Raw genomic sequence first — 19107 nt, 5'->3', positions numbered from 1 at the left:
GGTCATCGTAGTCAAATATAAATCCTGCTGCTTTTACAGACGCACTCACATAAGCTCAGCGATTCTCTGCGCAATCAACCTCTCACATGTTTAAGCTTGCTGCCGGAGATTTCACTTGTCATGTTTGCATAGTAAGCTAACGATTAATAAGACGATGTCAGAGGAATTGGTGCGCAAATTATCATCACTCACAGATCAGTGCTGTCGCTCTCTATACACAGTTCGCACGATTGCAAAGTGAAAGCAAAAAAACAAGCGCAAATTCAAACGCGATTTCAATATGTCACATATTGACAGTGGCTCACCGATGCCAATGACATAATTACCCAGCTACATTTCTGAAAGAATGCAAAAGCATTGACATATATTTTTCCTTCCTACAATAGCCCGACGGGCAGGGAAGAGATAGATTTTGGTAGCCCGACTGAAAAAATCGCTAGCCCCAGGACGTCGGGCTAGCGATATTGCAAGCCCTGTATCTGATTGAGGAATCACTCATCTTTGGAAAAGAGAGTTTATTACAGAGAAATGTCTCTTTCCAAAATAAAAGCTATACTATCCGCTTCTTCTGGGCTATATTCTCAGCAGCATAAGGAGAATCATGTGCTAACAGCTGTCTAAATGACTCGGCTAAAGTTAGTAGCATGCTTGTTGTTTTTGTCTTTGCACTAGGATGATGTCGGCGTAAATGTGCAGTCATATTCGTTGTGTTCCCACTAGTGCTTTCAGGTTAATCTCGTTGAAATGACCTTAACGCCACAACACGGCAAATCTCCGTTAACGAGCTACCGCCGAGCTAGATGCTGCGCTGACATCCTGAAATCTTTAGGATTTCTCACTGCTGCTAAATGTCCTAAATTAAGTTTGAATGAAGAAAAAATTTTGTTTTGTTTTTTTCAGAACGCACTCAAGAGGCCTCAAGAGGCTCTTTTACATTACAGTGCATTAGGGTTGTGTGACTGAAATATATCTGCTTCAGGCAACCAGCTGGGTCAATCGCTGATTGGTTTTTATTCTAATGACAGTTTTATTTGCTAATTTAGTAGTTCACCTTATGACAGTTGGTATCTGTGAATAATTAAGCGATGCATCCACATATGTGGGTTTTTTGTTTTTGTATTTTAAGGCCAGTAAAGTCCTGTAGTGGATCAGTGAGCAGGAATCAAAGTAAAAAAAAAAAAAAAAAAAAAAAAATGGCAGGAACAGGAAAATGCCAGACGTTTAACACCTAAAACCCATGTTTAGTTTTTTCCTCTCTCTCTCCATACGTAGCTCCATTTTTTATGCTAGTCTGCCAGCTGAGTTAACTTTAAGTTGGTTTTTAAGTTGCTGCACTTCCAGTCTAATAAAACTTCAAATCTACACCAGCCATACTTCAGGTACTAAAATTACACAACTGTTACTCAGCGAGGCTGATAAAATGCTATTGTTTGATTGGGGTAAAGTTTCCATTAATCGTTTGCAGGGATGCACTAATCTGATATTTGGATTGGATATCAGTCCAATCTAAAAGCTGGATCGGGTATCATCAAAAATGCTCTGACCCGTCGCACAAATTAGTGCCATGACACTAATTCAAACCAGCAACTGTTGTCAAGTTAGCCGACACAACCAAAAAAAATTGTAACTTTCGTTACAAGCGGTGTAAGACTTGCTGAAATACTTTATGACACTTATGGTAATATAATGTTCTGCCGTCACCTGGCTTTATATTTTTCAGCTTCCCCTCTACAGGGGAGAACCAGGGAAGGAGAATCTAACGTGGCCGTTATTAACAGCAGCAAAGACTAACAGACAGCTGAAAATAAACTAGAGTGAATAAATTAAAGGGATAATATAAATTAATTTTGTTTTATTATGTTCATCTGTACCTTAAATTTAGAAAAAACAAAAGAAAAACCTATTACCAGTACAGTTTATATTTGTAGAGATAATTGTTTTGTAGTTACGAAGTTACGAAACCAGTGTTCAATTCATTGTCTTACACAAAAGAACGATTCCCGGTTCTTTTTTAAAAAAAACATAATCACAGCTCATTAATGTGACACTGCTATCAGATTACTACTGGATTTCAGCTGATACCCAAAGTCATTGATCATTATCAGATCAGAACTGTAGAAAGTAGGACTGGTACATCTCTGGTTGCCATTTCTTGGCCAAATGAAGGCTGGCTGGAAATCCTAAGTATATTTGACTTTGAGGGTGATTCCCTGGATTGACAAAATATGTGATTCAACTAAACTGTCATATTTAGTTCAAAGCCCAACAGAGTGACAGTTCTAATAATATTCTGCGAATTAAACATAAATTCATATTAGATCAACAAAATTTATTAGTGTAGCATGAGGCAGGAGCCCGAGGAGGAAGGTAGGCAAATGTCCAGAATCAAACTCTTGGGGAAATACCTTTAAGTTGTGGAATTTGCCTCAAGTTTGTACTGTTTGACAGGGAATGACCTCCTTAAACCGCCATGGGGCACTAAAACTGAAAGCCCATTACTGAAAGAACAAACATCATAAAAACATGTTCCTGCATACCTGCCAGCACGCAATCAATCACAGTGCCAGCTGAGTCATTGGATTTTTCTTCTGTGACAATCAACAACTCAAACCATACTGTCAAGATGCTTCTGATTTGCAAGTGTGACATCATACATTAGTAGCTGTGTTTCGTGGCGCCACTAGATTTGATTTTAGGCATCAGTGGAAATTTGTACATTTCACCAAAGATGGAATTTCGCCCACGGTGTTAGGATTCTGTGGAAAAATAAACACAATTTTTATATCCCAACATTGCAAAATTTTCCACTAATTAAGCGTTCAATCCCGCTAATGAGATTTTATGATCAATGAAGATTAGGCCTCGCCTAACCTTGCGTAATGTAGGACTATTGATATTAGAGAAGAAGTTTGTCGATCACTTTATAAGTTCAGTGATCTCAGATGTGAATACCTTGTGCTTTCCTTTTTTTCCCCCCATGTTGGTAAAATGGAAATCTTACGTTTTGCCATGTCTGCACGGTTAAAAAAGAAGAAGAAAGCGTTTCAATATAACAAACATGTATTTTTGAGGGCATTTGTTAAGAGAGTCATTTCCATTTTAACATAGTGTGGAAACCCATGAAAGAGCTGACACAACGATGTGATGCCCAAGGCAGCAAATATCACAGTCAGACAGTGAACTTATTATTCGTAACAGACTGTCAAAGACATAAACAAAGGAGTCAGCTGGGGGCACTTGTGTAATTATAATGATAGCACTGTTTCAAATGATATCAAGCTTATTTTTCTGGATTATGTAAGATTTCTTTCAAAAGAGGCTCTGAATCATGGTCACAAGCCAGAAACCAACGTAAGAGTCAGCCGAGTGATATCGTTCAGGCTTTACACAACATTTTCCATGGAGCTGGGATCTCTCAGCAGCTTCCACTGATAGCAGAAAGGAAGGACTAGAGGAACTAGAGGTTCAAAGTATGTGTGAAACTGATATCCTGAGCCACAAATCATCCATTATGCTACTGTACCGCTTTTGTAAACTCATTCATTTAAGCTAAATACCCCCCCACCTGTTACAGGATAATTCTTACAAAATGAGACACTCCAGCACAAATTTTGGGTTATTTTTTGAGCTGTCTAATAACAACAAATGTTGCAATAATGGCAACCATGCGTCTTAAACTTGATTTAAAAGAAATTTTTGGCTACCTAGGGGCAGTCAAAACAAGTTTTAGACATTATGCGAAACAGATATGTTGTTTCCTCTTCCAAGTTTGTTTTGCTTTAGCGGGGGAAAAAAATATCAAGCCCTTTAGCTTAGGTAACTTTGCCCATTTGGCTAATTCAAGTCACTGTACTGGACCTTTTGACTCTATTCATGACTTTAACACTTTAACACCTTTAATCCATTTTCTGCTAAATACAATTACTGGATTTGCAGTTTATTAGACCACTAGCCCATTCATTTTGTTATTATCATCATTTTTAGTAAAGTTTTTATCATTTCTTTTAGTTAGCATGAAATTAGCAAAAACGCTTATCACCTGATACTTTCATACACTATAAATTTAGCTTGCTAACCAATCTTGTCACAAGGGCTCGCCACAGCAGCTTGCACTGCATGTCTAGTTGTACGCTGGATGCCAATGGTCAGTTGGTTAGCATTATAGTGATGCTAGGTACCTTCATCTTCACTACAAATTCTGGTATTATTTCCAAGTGGTTATAATATAAGCACCCTTTTAACGCACTTAGCGATTCAATTCTTCCTTAACATAAAAAATTATTTATATCACCTTTAAGCTACCAGAGATCAAAGTGGCAAGGTTACTTATACATTTAGGCCAACAATACATAATTCCCAGCCACATAAGCAAATATATACATATTGGGGTTTTTTTTTTTTTTAAAGCGATCTGAAAGCCACCATAACTGATATTTATGCTTAAAAGAATAACTACCCAACAAGTGATAAATATCCTATCACCTAATCGACTGATCAGGTAGCTCCAGTCTTGCACAGCACTTTCCACTATGCATCATTGCTCTTACTGGCAGCAAACCTTGCTGTCTGTCTCGATGCTGTGGCAGCTGGTGCCAGGCGTTGGGTGTGTTGATGTAAGCAGCCTGTGACACCATTTGTGGCCCCGCCCACTTGGGACGCACAGAGCAGACACGGCGAGCCAGTCCCACAGGTAGACACACCTGAAAGCCGGCTGAGCAACAGGTTGGAGGCGTTTACACACTTTTAGTGCACGTTAGACACCTTTTGTTTCTTACTGGCACAAGTCTGGCATACCTGAAGATTTTCCTCTAATATGACTTCCAAGGGAAGGATGATCCCAGAGTAGATTTTAATCAACTAGACTAAAGGCAGTGGATGGCCTATAAAAGATATCAATCAATGCTCCTGAGCAACAGATACAGAATGGGCCATTAACACATGGAGTGTTACGGGAAATCATGAAGGCTAGACACACCTTTTGAGTTACGCATAGCTCACATCATTAAGGAGATAAAGACAGAGGACTATAAAATGTGTCACTATGGAAACATTACATGAACACAAAAGTGATACAATCAGAAAATACATCAGGTTCAGGAGAATTAAGGTCAATATAATGTGAGTCTGCGATATCAGCTGATAATAACTAAATATATGGATGTGATAAGAGGCAGAAACATTGTGTCATCATAAAGTGTGCCTGGATTACAAGCAGCACATTAAGTCACGGTAAATCTGGATTATTTAGAAGTCTTAAATCCTAAATACACAAGAGAGTTAAATAAACTCGTTTATACAGCAGCAGAGTCACACTGTAATTCATCGCATGTATATATCCGACGGTACGTAAACCACAGTCACACTTCACCTTGGGTTGGTAAAACAAAGTCACAACACAAGCCATCGTGACACATTACACGACACTGTAAAGTACATATGAAGCAACAAAGCCAACACATAAGCCACTACAGAAACACTATTTTCACACTTTTACAGCTGTAACCACCTTAAACATACAGTAAACTCAATAATGAGGTAATATCGATAAATATTAGTTCACTTTAAAAAATGTGAACACCATGAAATAAAACTCGTTTTAGGGAACCGGAGAGACATCATGGGTACACCTTAAATTGTATAAACACTACAAATTCACTAGTTCAGAAAGCTAAAAGTCACCTTATAAATCATCATACACACATTATAGGTCGCATTAAGAGGTAAGGGCACTGTGAACTATGTGTATGCAAGTATCACAGTTACCACTGAAGACACAAAAACACCCTAAAAAGTTACTGTAAGCTTATTTTGTAGAAGCCGAGCCACCTTATAAACCTTTCTATGAAGATTACAGTTTCATTTAAAAGATTTAAACATTAGAACTAGGCGCACTTGATGCAACAAAAACTTCAATTCAAAATTTAGACTAAACTTTGAGCACCAAAGTCACAATATAAGCTAGTATAGATTATAGTTATACTTATTATAGATGATAATAACGCAAGGTTATTATCAAGTCGACTTGGAGAAGTTAAGTCACATTATTAAGCAATTATTTGAGTAAAACACCCAACTTTAAAGTGATTTAAAAAGCACAAAATAAAAAGGAAACTCAATTTATGGCCCCAGAGTTCCATTATGAGTACACTTTAAACGATATAAAATACCACAACCTCACAATTTCAATAAGCTAAATAACTTTATGGGTCATTAAATCCACACTATAGGTCACATCAAGAGAAAAGGCCCTGTAAACTAAACTTTGAGCACCAAAGTTATGATATAAGCTGGTATAGAGGTATTGGAATTACACTTATTACAGATGTAAACACACAAAGGTTGATAGAGCAAGGTATTGAGCAACTATGTAAATATAATGCCAAAACTTAAGGGATTTAGACACCATAAAATAAAAGCCAGCTCAATTTAAGGAACCAAAGCTACATTTTACACAAGTGTAGCTTCATTTCACAGCGCAGAGCCACAATCTGGGGAAGCTACATCACTTTATGAGTCAGCACATGCACATCAAAGGTCGAATAAACAGGTATAAATACACAATTAGACACCATGTGAGATTTTGACCATAAACTCATTTTCCACAGCTAGAGAAGATCTGACGAGTCACTTTTCCCTGATGTTTTTTTAACTGGATGTGGAGACCTATGTCTGTTTATTTGAATACACAGCGCTGTATGTTAGTATGTTCCTATGGCTCATATACACAACAGGTAATCACTCTTACAAAAGAAAGAAACATGCAGCAGCAGTTGCACAATCTCCCCTCCACTTCTCATAAAGACCCGCTTCAGTTTTCTCATGAGGACGATTGAAAACCCAGAGAAGAGCAGCAGCAGCACGTCCACCTTTCTCCTTACCTGCATACCAGGAACTTCCATGGTTACTTCGAAGTATGAACGCCCTGTTCCTCCTCCAGGTTTGTCACTTTTTATTCTCCTCCTTCTTTGACTACTGCCTTCTACTATATATATTTTTTTAATCCTCGTCGAGCTTCTTCACAAGGAAATAAACTTCTCGAAAGAAAAATAAGTAAAGAGGTTTGACTTCGAAGTGGAGGAACTGTATCCGAGAGGAACGGCGGTTTAACTTGCAGGCGGCTGAAGTGAACAAACTACAAACACACAGTGACAAAGTGAGCACAGAAGAAGAAGTGCACGGAGAGGATGACGCGCAGCTTTCTGCCTCCTTCAAGGGAGGAGCGACGGTGTGTGAATGTCAGCTTCGCACACACTTCTACTGCCACCTGCTGTTCATAACTGTTCCTATCTGTGGTTCATGCTGCCTTCAGGTGCAAGTCCAAAACTGCTTCGAATCAACAGCTGCCTACACTTACCGGCCACTTCATTAGATACATCGGTTCAGGTCAATTCAATTTTATTTATATAGCACCAATTTATAACAGGAGGCACCTCGAGGGCTTTATACTGAAGGGTTTAAGAAGAAGTTCCAACTATCAGATGACCCACTATGAGCAGATGCTTGGAAACAGTGGGAATGAAAAACTTTGAACAGGAAGAAACCTCCACCAGAGCCAGACTCAGGGAGGGGTGGCCATCTGACACAGCTGGTTAAGGGTTAAGGGAAGGAAGACAGGACAAAGGCATAGTGTGGAAGAGAGCTAGAGATTAATAACAACTAATATTTAAATACACAGTGTGTGAAAAAAGGCGACTGAAGAAGAAACTGTGCATCGTGGGAATCTCACAGTAACCTAGATCTAATGCAGAGTAACTAAGGGAGGATTCAGGGTCACCTGATCCAACCCTAACTATATGGGTTATTAAAATCCTTTTATACTATATAAAACTATGTAGTATTTATTAAAATAATGTAATAATCCCTAAGGACAAATATGCAACAGGAGTGCCCAACATGGGGCTCCAATCGACAACTCTGAGATTAAGAGGCTCATGCTCTTCCAACTGAGCTGGCCAGGCTTGGAAAGTTTGAAGCCTAATCTTAAAAGTAGAGATAGTGTCTGTCTCCTGAATCCAAACTGGAAGCTGGTTCCACAGTAAAGGGGCCTGAAAACTGAAGGCTCTCTCTTCCATTCTATTTTTAAATACTCTAGGAACAACAAGTAAGGTTGCAGGCTGAGAGTTCAGTGTTCTAATGGGGTGATATGGATTAGGATAAGATGGGGCCTGATTATTCAGACCTTGTATGTGAGGAGCAGGATTTTGAATTCAATTCTGGATTTAACAGGAAGCCAACAATGGGAAGCCAGTATGGGAGAAATATGCTCTCTCTTTTCTAGTCCCTGTCAGTACTCTTGCTGCAGCATTTTAGTTTTTAGGACAACCTGATAATACTGAATTGTAGTAGTACAGCCTAGAAGTGATAAATGCATGAACTAGATTTTCAGCATCATTCTAAGTGGGCGTCTAAATTCATAGCCTGCATCCTCCTGAGGCTGCATTTGTAGGTCGATTACGTCACAGCAACGCGTCGACGGCTGTCCCAATTCGTAGACTCCTCCAAATGCAGCAGACAAACGCATCCTCCTTTTCCCCAGATTTGAAGGATGGGTCGGGTGTATCCTTCATGGCCCACCATATCCCAGAATTCATAGTGCAGCCCAGCCAATTCCACTTTCCAACAATGGCAGAAACTACTTAGTTTTAATATTACTATTATTCCTCTTTCTGGGTCACAAAATAAACTTTTAACATATTTTCAGGCGAGAATGTAGGTGTGTAAACTTCAAATATCTGCTCGATTTATTAAGACATCAATATTTGCAAAAGTGCTCTAACTTTTTTCGGAGACGTCTGTTACCCACCAGCTTGATAGCTAGCCGGGGGATCAAGGCTCACTAGAGCCGGCAAGAACATCAAACTCCTGGCACATTGTTTTCAGTCCCCCGCGGTCTTTCGCTACTCAGGTTAAACATAATATAATATAATATATTCACTTAGATAACCTAAAAATTTTATTGTTTGGCTTTTTCAATGTTTTATTTGTCCATCCATCCATCCATTCGCTACCGCTTATCCTTTTCAGGGTCGCGGGGGGTGCTGGAGCCAGCTGTCATAGGGCAAGAGGCGGGGTACACCCTGGACAGATCGCCAGTCTGTCGCAGGGCTAACACACAAGGACAGACAACCATTCACACTCACATTCACTCACAGATTCACACCTAGTGGCAATTTGGATTATCCAATTAACCTATCCCCACAAACTGCATGTCTTTGGACGGTGGGAGGAAGCCGGAGTACCCGGAGGGAACCCACGCAGACACGGGGAGAACATGCAAACTCCACACAGAAAGACCCTGGCCTGATGGTGGAATTGAACTCAGGACCTTCTTGCTGTGCGGCAACAGTGCTAACCACCGTGCCACCGTGCTGCCATGTGTTTTATTTGTTTGTGAGTAAATTGGTTTGGCTGAGATTATAGCTAAATAAATGTCAAACGGAAAACTGATTAAACAGCAGTGTGACATGATTGAGAAGTTACACCAATATCCTGTTATATTTTAGATAGCAAGGAGCAGACGGCTGAGTTTATTAAACTCCACTGAAACAGCCGGTGATGCAAATCTGAAGACTAGACGGTCCAATTTCACAGCCACTCACTTCCAGCCTTCGAAGGACCTGGTCCACATAGACTGTGAAGGCCAGGTCCTCAGGAGGATGCAGCCTATGAACTTGGACACGGCTAAAGACAGGATGTTTCTAATTTTAGAGAAACTGTCCAAATGCAAGAAAGCATTATATTGAAATAGAAGAAATATATTGGTTTAGCATGCTTAAAAATTCCTTACTGTGTTACTGGAGGCCAAGGTAATGCCATCCAGATTAAGTGTCTAGTTAGAGACAATGTTTCTAAGATTGTAACTGATTGCTAAAGACAAAATCTATTCAGCCAATCACATGGGAGCAACCCGACAGAATTGGGCAACTGTGCTCAACGCGATCGACCCACTGAAGTTCAAGTCAAATCAGAAGAGCGTCTCTGGCTGACTTCAAACCTGGCAGCAGCAGAAGACCTCACCGGTCTTTTATGCTGCTCCTTTCAGCAAAGAAAAGGAACTTGAGGCTACAATTTACATGAGCTCATCAAAACTGGACCATAGAAGGTTGGACAAATATTGTCTGGTGTTTTTGCATGTCAGTGTCTGCTGAAACATTCCAATGGTATGGTCACAGTTTGACATAAACAAGATGAAAACATGTATCCAGTCTTTGAACCCCACTATACCAGCTGAGTACCACAGCCTACCATAGTATTACTGTTCACCACGTCCATTCCATGGTGACCACAGCTTACTCCCCGTCTACTAGATTGACTGGCAGCTCTGTGATCTGAAAAACAAATCTGCTTAAGGGTATCAATAAAAAAGAAACACGGCAGATCAGAGGTGAAGATTTATTTGTTGAGTCAAATATTCTTTAATCTCTTTTGAAGAAAAAAAAGATGAACTGGCCCTTTAAACATGAATCGCCTTTTCTCGACGGTCCTGGAAGGCAGCTTCAAGTTTCCATCTGACGTCACCCGGAAGCGGGGGACGGGGGTGGAGCCCGGGAGAAGATGGCGGTTCTTCGCTGTAGGCGAGATCCCTGCGGCGTTATCTGCCTGATTTTAACTTATTTCAGCGTGTTTTATGCGGACTATGTGGTCATACAGTACGTGCTCATCCCCGCGTACTCGGACAGGTGGGTGTTTTGCATTTCCACGCCTTTTTAAACCCCTTAAAATCCCTCAATATGTCGTCCGCCTCTTTGCTGTGCCTTCATTCATTTGACAGCAAACAGATCAACAGTAACGGTATCTTCACGATTTCACCCTCGGCGCAGTGAAACTGAATCAAATCTCGTTTGTTCTCACTGTAATGTGGCTTTAATCGCGTTCCCATTCACGTCTTTGGTTTTGTAACCGGGCTCGCGCTCCATCACAGGTGGCTTTCGGTTTGTTTTCGTAGCTGAGGCGTTTCATTAGCCTACTCCGGAGCCGACGAGTCCAGCTGTCGTTCAAAATTTTGGGTGATTTAAAGTTGCTCTGCGTGTCTGAGAACAAAAATCCTCTTTAAAACCAGAATCGCAGCTTCATCTAAATCAACGAGAGTTGCTCTTTAATTCGTCCTAAATTCAAAACTGCGTTAACCAAGTCTTCATGCCAAATTCAGACTTTCCTGAGCTGAGAAGCGCGCACTTCCTCAATTTCCACCCAAATATTTTAAATGTTAGCGTCACAAAATGTTTGTATGTACTCTTATTTTCAGTCAAATGTAGTGCTTTTTGCTTATTCTGTGCAGTTTTGTATGATATTGGATGTAACCAGGACTATTTAGAAAGCAAAGGAGTAAAACGTATTTTATTAAAATTGTAAAGTTGTCAAAGTTACAGAGCAGTCATCCAGCCCCTTCAGAGAAACTTATGCTCAGTTAAGTTGTAGTTTAATGCAAAAATAAATAAATAAATCGGCTTTTCTTTGTCTTTTGTGATCATGAACATTTACAGGATATTTACCCAATTTCCCTCGGGGTCAACCTTCAATTCAATAAAGTTTTATTGAATTGAATTGAAATGTACCGTGGACTCCCTAAAGCTCTAATAACTTGCTTTACTTCTGTCATTGTACTGCTGTAGGGTCTTTACCTTAAACATAAGCACCCAGAGGTGACTGCTGTTGGTATTTGGCGTTATCTAAATAAAATTGAATTGAATTCTATTAAGAAGATTAAATGATGAAGTGTAATAATCGCATGTCTCTTCTGTCTCTGACAGTGTGTGGTGTACTCTCCACGGGTCAGTGTTCAACCTGATTCTGCTGCTGCTGCTAGCCTGCCACTCTAAAGCTGTTTTCTCAGATCCTGGTCAGTAAGAGACACACACACACACACACACACACACACACACACACACACACACACACACACACACACACACACACATATTTATCTCTCATAAAGTTAAAGTCTGTCTTTTATACCCCCAAAAGTTGATTCTGTTCATCTGGACGTAGCGTTTTCAGTGGGACAAACATTTGGTCACTCATCCGAATGACTTCTTCAGTCTCATCTCACTGCAGGGTTCCCCAACCCTATAAGTAGTACATTGGCACAATAACTGAAACTGTGTCGGTTTTTAACATACTGATAGTTCATTCAGGGCTGGTAGCAGTCTCCCTTTGTTTCAGGGTAAGGCAGATATCTTTTTATAAACCGCTAACTTTCCTCTCTGAAAGTTTTTCAGCTCTTCATCATAATTTCTTTCACTATTCAGCTCACAAACACGTAGCACGAGTTTCTCACTGCTAGTCCATCTTTCTAAAGAAAAAGAAAACGCACACGCTGTGGGTTCTGGGTGGAAACATCCAAACAAATGTCTTTTGTGTCTGTGTGTTTAGGCATGGTGCCTCTTCCTGACACGGCCATCGACTTCTCGGACCTCCGCTCTCAGTCGTCTCGGATGAACGAGCGGGTGAGTCGCAAGAACACAGAAATCTTTGTGATCCTCCTGATGAGACGCGCACACTTACACAAATTAAGTTTCAGTAGAATCGGTTTGGGGACGTTTTCCGCAGTTTTCCTCGGTCACGTGTGGCACTGAGAGCGTAACGACAGCATCAGACGCGTTCGGACTGCTGGAAAAATCCTCCGTGTGGTTTAGGGGAGAAAGCCGCCAGGACAGAGCAGGAAGGAGGCGGCACAGATGACGCCCACTCGCTCGGGAGAAGAATGTGATTCTCACATGAGCGGAGGCTGAGATCACAGAGCCGGCAGGTTGAAAAACAAGTTCAGCCTAAAAATGATATCACGATACTGCAAGCGGGGAAATCTGATATTTCTGACGATGTAGAGGAAATACCGGACAGTGTTTTATTGAAGCCTGCTAGACAACAGTATTTCTAAGTGCAGTTAAATAAAAGGCATGTTCATCCTTCCTTTGATGAGCTGCTGTCACTGATGACAGCACGACCTGGTAAGTTTGTTGGCTTGGGCTTGCTTAACCAGCTGCTCAGAGCCCTGCTTTACCCCTGCGTAACTACACCCATCATTTCAAAGCACCGTCAGCTCTTGTCATTCTGAGATTTTCAGTGGGAGTGAGCAGAATGAACAGGATTAGAAACGAGTCCGTCAGAGGGACGGCTCAGGTCGAGCTGAGATGGTGCGGATGTGTGCAGAGGAGGGAGAGTGGATATATTAGACAAAGGATGGTGAGGATGGAGCTGCCAGCCAGGAGGACATGTAGGGGTTGGTGTGATAGTGAGATGGAGATGATCCATTGTGATCACTCCTAAAAGAAGCAGCAGCTTGAGCTTCCTGTTGTATGGAGCACAGCTAACAAGCGCTCCAGGTCACATGGTCAGGTCTTTCAGGTCACACGTCTCCAGTTGCTAGCATCACCTCTTTGGTAGCCTGGTTGTACTCGACAGGTGTTTATTAAATTCTTTCCACACCAGTTTGTGTTTGGTTGAAGCGGCTCTTTTATTTTGGTACTAAGTCTAAATTGCTGGCTCCCACACCGCTCTCACTGTCGGTCGGGCTCGGCCTCGTCTCGTCGCGCACGCTACGAAACATAAACGTGTGGCTGGTGTCGCTGTAGTGATGATGTCAAATAAAAATTCAGACACATGCGGCACAGCTGAGTGTCAGTTCATGCCAGCTGAGGATGATGGTAAAAACGGTAGGGTCTTGGGTAGGGCTGTTCGATATAACGATATATATCGGATGACGATATAAAAACGTCTATCGTTTCATTTTACGCTATCGTTTGTTTCGTGGTGTCGCAAAATAAACTGTTTACGGCAATATTGTTTCATGGTTTTGATGGTCACTGTAGTGGTTATATTCATTTCCTAAAGTTCTCTCTTTCTCTTATATTTAATATAACCACACTACGAACGGACAAGCGCCTGTTTTTATGCGTTGTGGTTAGCAACAACTACGGTAAAACCATCGCGTATCCGCTTGTTTATGTTCCACATAAACCTTTCACAATAAAGCTCAAGATCCTGTTGAGACTTTTCAAAATAAACTGAATCACGTGAAAGAGCAGATTATTTACGGATGAGAAGCAAAAAAGAGCCGGCAGGTGCTAAAAAATAAACCTTAGACTCAAACGTTAGAACAGGCTTTTCCCCGCAGCACGCTGTGTAATAAATACTCACAAAGAAAACGGCGGCCTTTACAACTTATGTCTAAAAATGTGTAGTTTCATACATCGGTTAAAACACTCGACTCCAGGTACATGACGCGCAGCTGGAAACACTTCCTGCAAGTCGAGCTGCCCGAGATTCACAGAGTTTACAGAAAATGTTACATTTTTGTGATTTATATCGATATCGGACGATAGAATTCTTATATCGGGATATGAGATTTTGGTCATATCGCACAGCCCTAGTCTTGGGTAACCTAATTGGCCAGCTGCTGGCCTATTTGGACCAATGACTGCGTTTCCATCCATCGAGTTCACCTACACCAAACTGACTGAAAAGATCCGTCACTAATCTGTAGCGTAGTTTGCTGCAGGCTGACAGCAGTTCACCTCTCAGTATCAGTGAAACCTTTCGAGTCGGGGTGATGTGACGCCGCGCCGTCTGCATTTTTAATGACCTGGAGGTGAGAGAGGGAGGGAGAACTGAAACGTGTGGATGGATTTCTGCAGGTTTGAGGGGGGAAAGTGCTGATTTTTATATGTGGGAAGTAAGACTGGGCAGCTTTAAAAATATATTCTTTACAGCTAAGAGCAGAACCAGAATGATAGCTGTTGTTTTTAATCCCACAGATTATAAAAACTTGTATGAGAGCAAGACTGACGCTAAAAGACCAAACACTGGAAGAGCTCCAAATTCCTACTTTTGTTCCCACCCTGAACTCAGCAGTGATGTTTGTGGCTTGAAAATAAGCAAAAACAAGCCGAACGCTAATGACAGAGAGGGAGTGTCGGTGGATGGCAGCTGTACTCTGAGCTGTAATTTTACCAGGTTTGCACCGTGTTTATCTCAGCGCGCCGTCATTCACGTCCCAGCAGCTGCACTCGTGTCTGCTTCACAGCGTGTTATTATGCGCTTACGAGCTTACAGCTGTCTGTAAAGTGTGTTCCTGCCAAAAAAGGAAACCCTGAATGCGTGCCTATAAGTTTGGATCATATTGTATGATTTTTATTTTTTATTTTTTTAAACTTTAAAGCAGAAATGATTGGTGCACGTGCAGCTGCTCATCCTCACCCTCAGCCTGCACTTGGGAGTGTTTGAGGTTTTAACACATGAACTGCTGCGCTGCTGTGTTCAGGGCTGCGAGGGCTGGACGGTGTGCAGTCGCTGCGAAACCTACAGACCCCCCAGAGCGCATCACTGCCGCGTCTGCCAGAGGTGCATACGCCGCATGGACCACCACTGTCCCTGGTGAGAACACGCCCTCGTCTGTCCATCGGCCTGCCACCCCCCACCTTTACCCCCACCTCTGTTTTTACACCTCCAGCATCTTCTCATCTGTGCTTTTCTGATGTGTGTGTGTCATTTTTAGGATCAATAATTGTGTCGGGGAGCTAAACCAGAAGTATTTCATCCAGTTTCTCTTCTACACTGGTGAGCACACAATTCACACTGCCTGTCGAAATGATGACTTTTTAGAAAACACACAAAAGTTTTGTGTAAAGTTTGTGAACACCTCCAGCGTGTAAAGTTTTCACACGCTGGAGGTGTTCACAAAAACACAGACAAAGGTCCGCTCTGGGAATGTGGTGAGCTGCTGCTGCTGCTTTCACCTCAGTCTGAAAAGTGAAGGTAGAGATTCTCAGGCTGTGATTTGTGACGTGATGTCTGTGCGCAGGTATGGCCAGCCTGTACTCCATGGTGCTGGTGGTGTCGGCGTGGGTGTGGAGAATAAGGAACGAGCGAGGCGGTGACGCAGAGAAGGAAAGCGAGGAGACGCCCAGCAAACACCTGATAGTGTGAGACAGAGCGACCTGTGACGGCTGGTTTTCAGGGTGAAGCGTCAGGCTTGTGACAGTTTCCTTCTCTTTGTCTCAGGGCGCATTACATCATCCTCCTCGTGGAGTCGGTGCTGTTTGGTGTGTTTGTCATGGTCATCTTCTACGATCAGGTACACACACACACACACACACACACACACACACACACACACACACACACACACACACTTTTAAGTATTAGAGATCAGTCTAATGAAAACATGCCGTCAGTCAGAGGTGATGCAGGCATGTTTTAAGTCGTCCCTCATGCAGTACACAGCTTCTTCCTGTCTTTGTCTTTCACAATAAAAGCCCTACACATACAGATTGCATTCCTATTATGTAGATCTTTGGATTAGTAGAGTAAAACACTGCTGTCATTTAAAAACCCTAAACGGTGTTAAAGAAACGTTACTATATCGCATGTTTGACCGGTGGGTAGCGCAGGTCAAACATGTGAAATTAAGAAGACGACTGTCTGTTTTCTGCCAGTAACGTTGAAGCTCCTTAAAGAAACAAAAGGAAAAAAATCATGTGCCCTCATTTGTGGTTTGTCTTCTCTCAGCTGGTCTCCATAATCACAGACGAGACTCCCATCGAGCAGATGAGAAACAGGCTGATGATTAAAGACAGGGCTTCTTCGTCCTCTTCATCCTCCACCCCCTCCTCACAGCTGCCTCACCACCCTTCACACACCCGCAAGCCGAAGCTGGCCCTGTTGCGGGAGGTCTTTGGGAGAGGTGCGCTGATCTTTTGACACCTACGTCTCGCCGGCGCTCCAAATACATAAAGCACTGTTTCATCTCTCTTTCCGTCTTTGCAGGGTCGGTCTTTTGCTGGCTTCTCCCGCTCCACGCCAGCCCTCCGTCAGTCGGAGGCATCACCTACTCCGCCCTGCCTGACTACGACGTCTGACTCGTGGGCACAAGAGGGGACGGAGAGGAGAGAGAAGAAAAAGGGAAGGCGAGGGAGGTTTTTGTGTGCTTGTGTGAGCGCGTGAATGAATTTTTTGCATATTTATGATGTCTTATCTCTGGAACTGAGGGGGTGAGAGTAAAAGGGATGAAGGCCGAGGTGTGAATGAATGAATGAAGAATGAATAATGCACCAAGTATGACTCTCCTCCAGGACCTAAACACAATGTTCATGAAAACCTATTTCTCATCTTTCCTGGCACGAGGAAAGAGCACTGACCGCCCCCCGATGTGTCCTGATGTGCAGTTATAGGAAAGAGCTACTCCTGTGTGGACTCTGGGATTTGACTGGTGTGGCTTTTAGACAGTTTCACACTAAACAGGCTGAATTAAAAAGGTCTAAATATAATGTCCACTAAACCCAACGACAGGCGCTGCTAAAGAGACGTAAATGCAACATGCACATCAAGTGCGTCCAAAGCTGTGGGAGGGGGGAAAACGAGATGCGCAGTCGCTTCAATGTTCTTTAAAGAGTAACTCAAAAACGGGTACAAGTCACCTGACCAGGGTTTAAATCCTGACAGGCGAAGAACTTGACCTTGTGATTCCTCGTGTTGTGAGGGTGAGTCTATGCCTGTCTTTCATGTTCAGTTCAAACGCTGATCACCATCAGCTCTGCCTTTAACAATAGATTTCATATAGCTGAGTTATGAAACTGAGCTTGGCGTCATACTTGTGAGACATCTCTCTTTATGGCACGATGCTTAAAATTTAGTTAAACCTCCAGATTTTTATTCATGGAAATTACTTTTCTATTCGGTTCAATTCAGTTTTATTTGCGTAGCGCCAAATCACAGCAACAGTCAGCTCAAGGGGCTTGTAACGTAAAGACCCTCCAGTAATACAGACAAAATCCCAACAATCACATGACCCCAGTGAGCAGGTCAAGGTCAAGGTCAAGGTCAGATTTATTTATATAGCACATTTCCAACAGCCGATGCTGCACAAAGTGCTTAACAATAACAATAAAATTAAAAACTACAGTGTAATACAATAAACAGTGTAATACAATAAACTACACGTGAAACTACACGACCAGCTTTGCATGATTTAAAATTAAAAATAAGCCTTATTTATATTAAATAAAGCTCCTCCCACTTTAAGACAGCTTTCTTCTCATTGGCTGCCCCTGGTCACTCTGTGCATTTGTGTATGTGCGAAACGTATCATTTGTACAGAGAGCGTGTAACCTCACCTGTCCGAAACTTCCTCCAAATATGGGTATGGAGCCGTTCTTTAATCCCGTGAGTGTAAGAAGAGGAAAACCGTCCTTTGAGTTACTCTTTAATTAAAATGCCTGTGACGTTTCAGCTACTGTGACCAGCTGATGTCCACTAACAGTCAGATATCGGTCAAATCCCAGTGCTTTACTGCTTTATTCAACCAGTATTTATGCTGGTGATTGTTTTACCACTCAAGCTTTCATCAGCCTCCACAGGAAGTTTCTAAAATAGGTCAGTTCAGCTTCCTGGTTCATCTCAGTGTTTCTTAATCATACACTGCAGCACGATAGAGAGACTATTTGAGTTTTTATGTACAGTCGAGCTTTAATTATTCGGGATGCACTGATACTGAATTCGTTAGGTTCTGTGTGTTTTGTGTGTTTTCTGTTTGTTTTCCGTCCACACTGGTGAAGCCTTGTGGTGCAAAACATGTCAAGCTTTAAATTTTGTTTATGCAACTACTGTTTACCATGGTATGCTTTGTGGCCATAAGTACTTAGGCTTCTTCAATCTACGCTGGTGTTCAACCAGAAAGTTTATCCACAGGGATATTTGTACGTTTTGATGGTGGGGCTCTATTGGGAATGAATAAGCCCTCTAACTGAAGCATCCAAATACTTTTAGTCACATAGTTTATTAACGTGTTTACGTGGAGGGCAATTAATTATCTATTTTTATTCTCGTGCTCAACCAATCTTAAATGGTTTCTATATTTATAACATTCATTTGTTTTATTCTGAAACATAAATGCATTAGCTTCCTGTGCAGTCATGTCCAGGATGACAAGCGTGTGTGGGAATGTTGAATTCTTGTTTTAGGGTTTTTGTTTTTTTACTCATTCTTCTGTTTGACGTGCTACTAAACTTTGTTACATTTGCAGATTTCTTACACTATTATTACGCACACATGCACACACATATATAGTTTGGTGCAATTGAAGGTATAAAAAAGAAGCTGCTTTTGGGGGGG

At 41.8% G+C, this 19107-nt stretch overlaps 2 protein-coding genes across 2 annotated transcripts in view; one reads left to right on the top strand and one right to left on the bottom strand.

Moving 5' to 3' along the window:
• The window catches only part of LOC113019417 (serine/threonine-protein kinase 26-like), a 52320-nt gene extending 45159 nt beyond the window's left edge, over window positions 1-7161 (bottom strand). The window contains exon 1 of the mRNA XM_026163138.2: window positions 6879-7161. Within this exon, the coding sequence (XP_026018923.1) occupies window positions 6879-6899 (21 nt within the window). The 5' untranslated portion in view covers window positions 6900-7161. The remainder of the gene's footprint in view (window positions 1-6878) is intronic.
• A 3337-nt stretch (window positions 7162-10498) lies between these two features.
• Window positions 10499-17752, top strand: LOC113019415 (palmitoyltransferase ZDHHC3). Its single transcript, XM_075410369.2, has 9 exons — window positions 10499-10679; window positions 11751-11839; window positions 12373-12446; window positions 15260-15372; window positions 15494-15555; window positions 15800-15920; window positions 16000-16072; window positions 16507-16681; window positions 16765-17752. Exons 1-9 carry the CDS (start codon window positions 10555-10557, stop codon window positions 16854-16856), a joined length of 924 nt encoding a protein of 307 aa, XP_075266484.2. The 5' UTR covers window positions 10499-10554; the 3' UTR covers window positions 16857-17752.
• The last annotated feature ends 1355 nt before the right edge of the window (window positions 17753-19107 follow it).

The sequence above is a fragment of the Astatotilapia calliptera genome, chromosome 3 (genome assembly GCF_964374335.1).
Source record: "Astatotilapia calliptera chromosome 3, fAstCal68.1, whole genome shotgun sequence".
NCBI classification, from domain to species: domain Eukaryota; kingdom Metazoa; phylum Chordata; class Actinopteri; order Cichliformes; family Cichlidae; genus Astatotilapia; species Astatotilapia calliptera.
This window is presented reverse-complemented; position numbering and strand designations above follow the sequence as displayed.

Bases quoted from the DNA above. Each gene is read 5' to 3' on its own strand.
- LOC113019415 (XM_075410369.2), top strand. From the start codon at position 10,555: ATGGCGGTTCTTCGCTGTAGGCGAGATCCCTGCGGCGTTATCTGCCTG. The intron at 11,840-12,372 runs GTCAGTAAGAGA...CTGTGTGTTTAG, and splicing joins AGCTGTTTTCTCAGATCCTG to GCATGGTGCCTCTTCCTGAC. The intron at 15,921-15,999 runs GTGAGACAGAGC...TCTTTGTCTCAG, and splicing joins CCCAGCAAACACCTGATAGT to GGCGCATTACATCATCCTCC.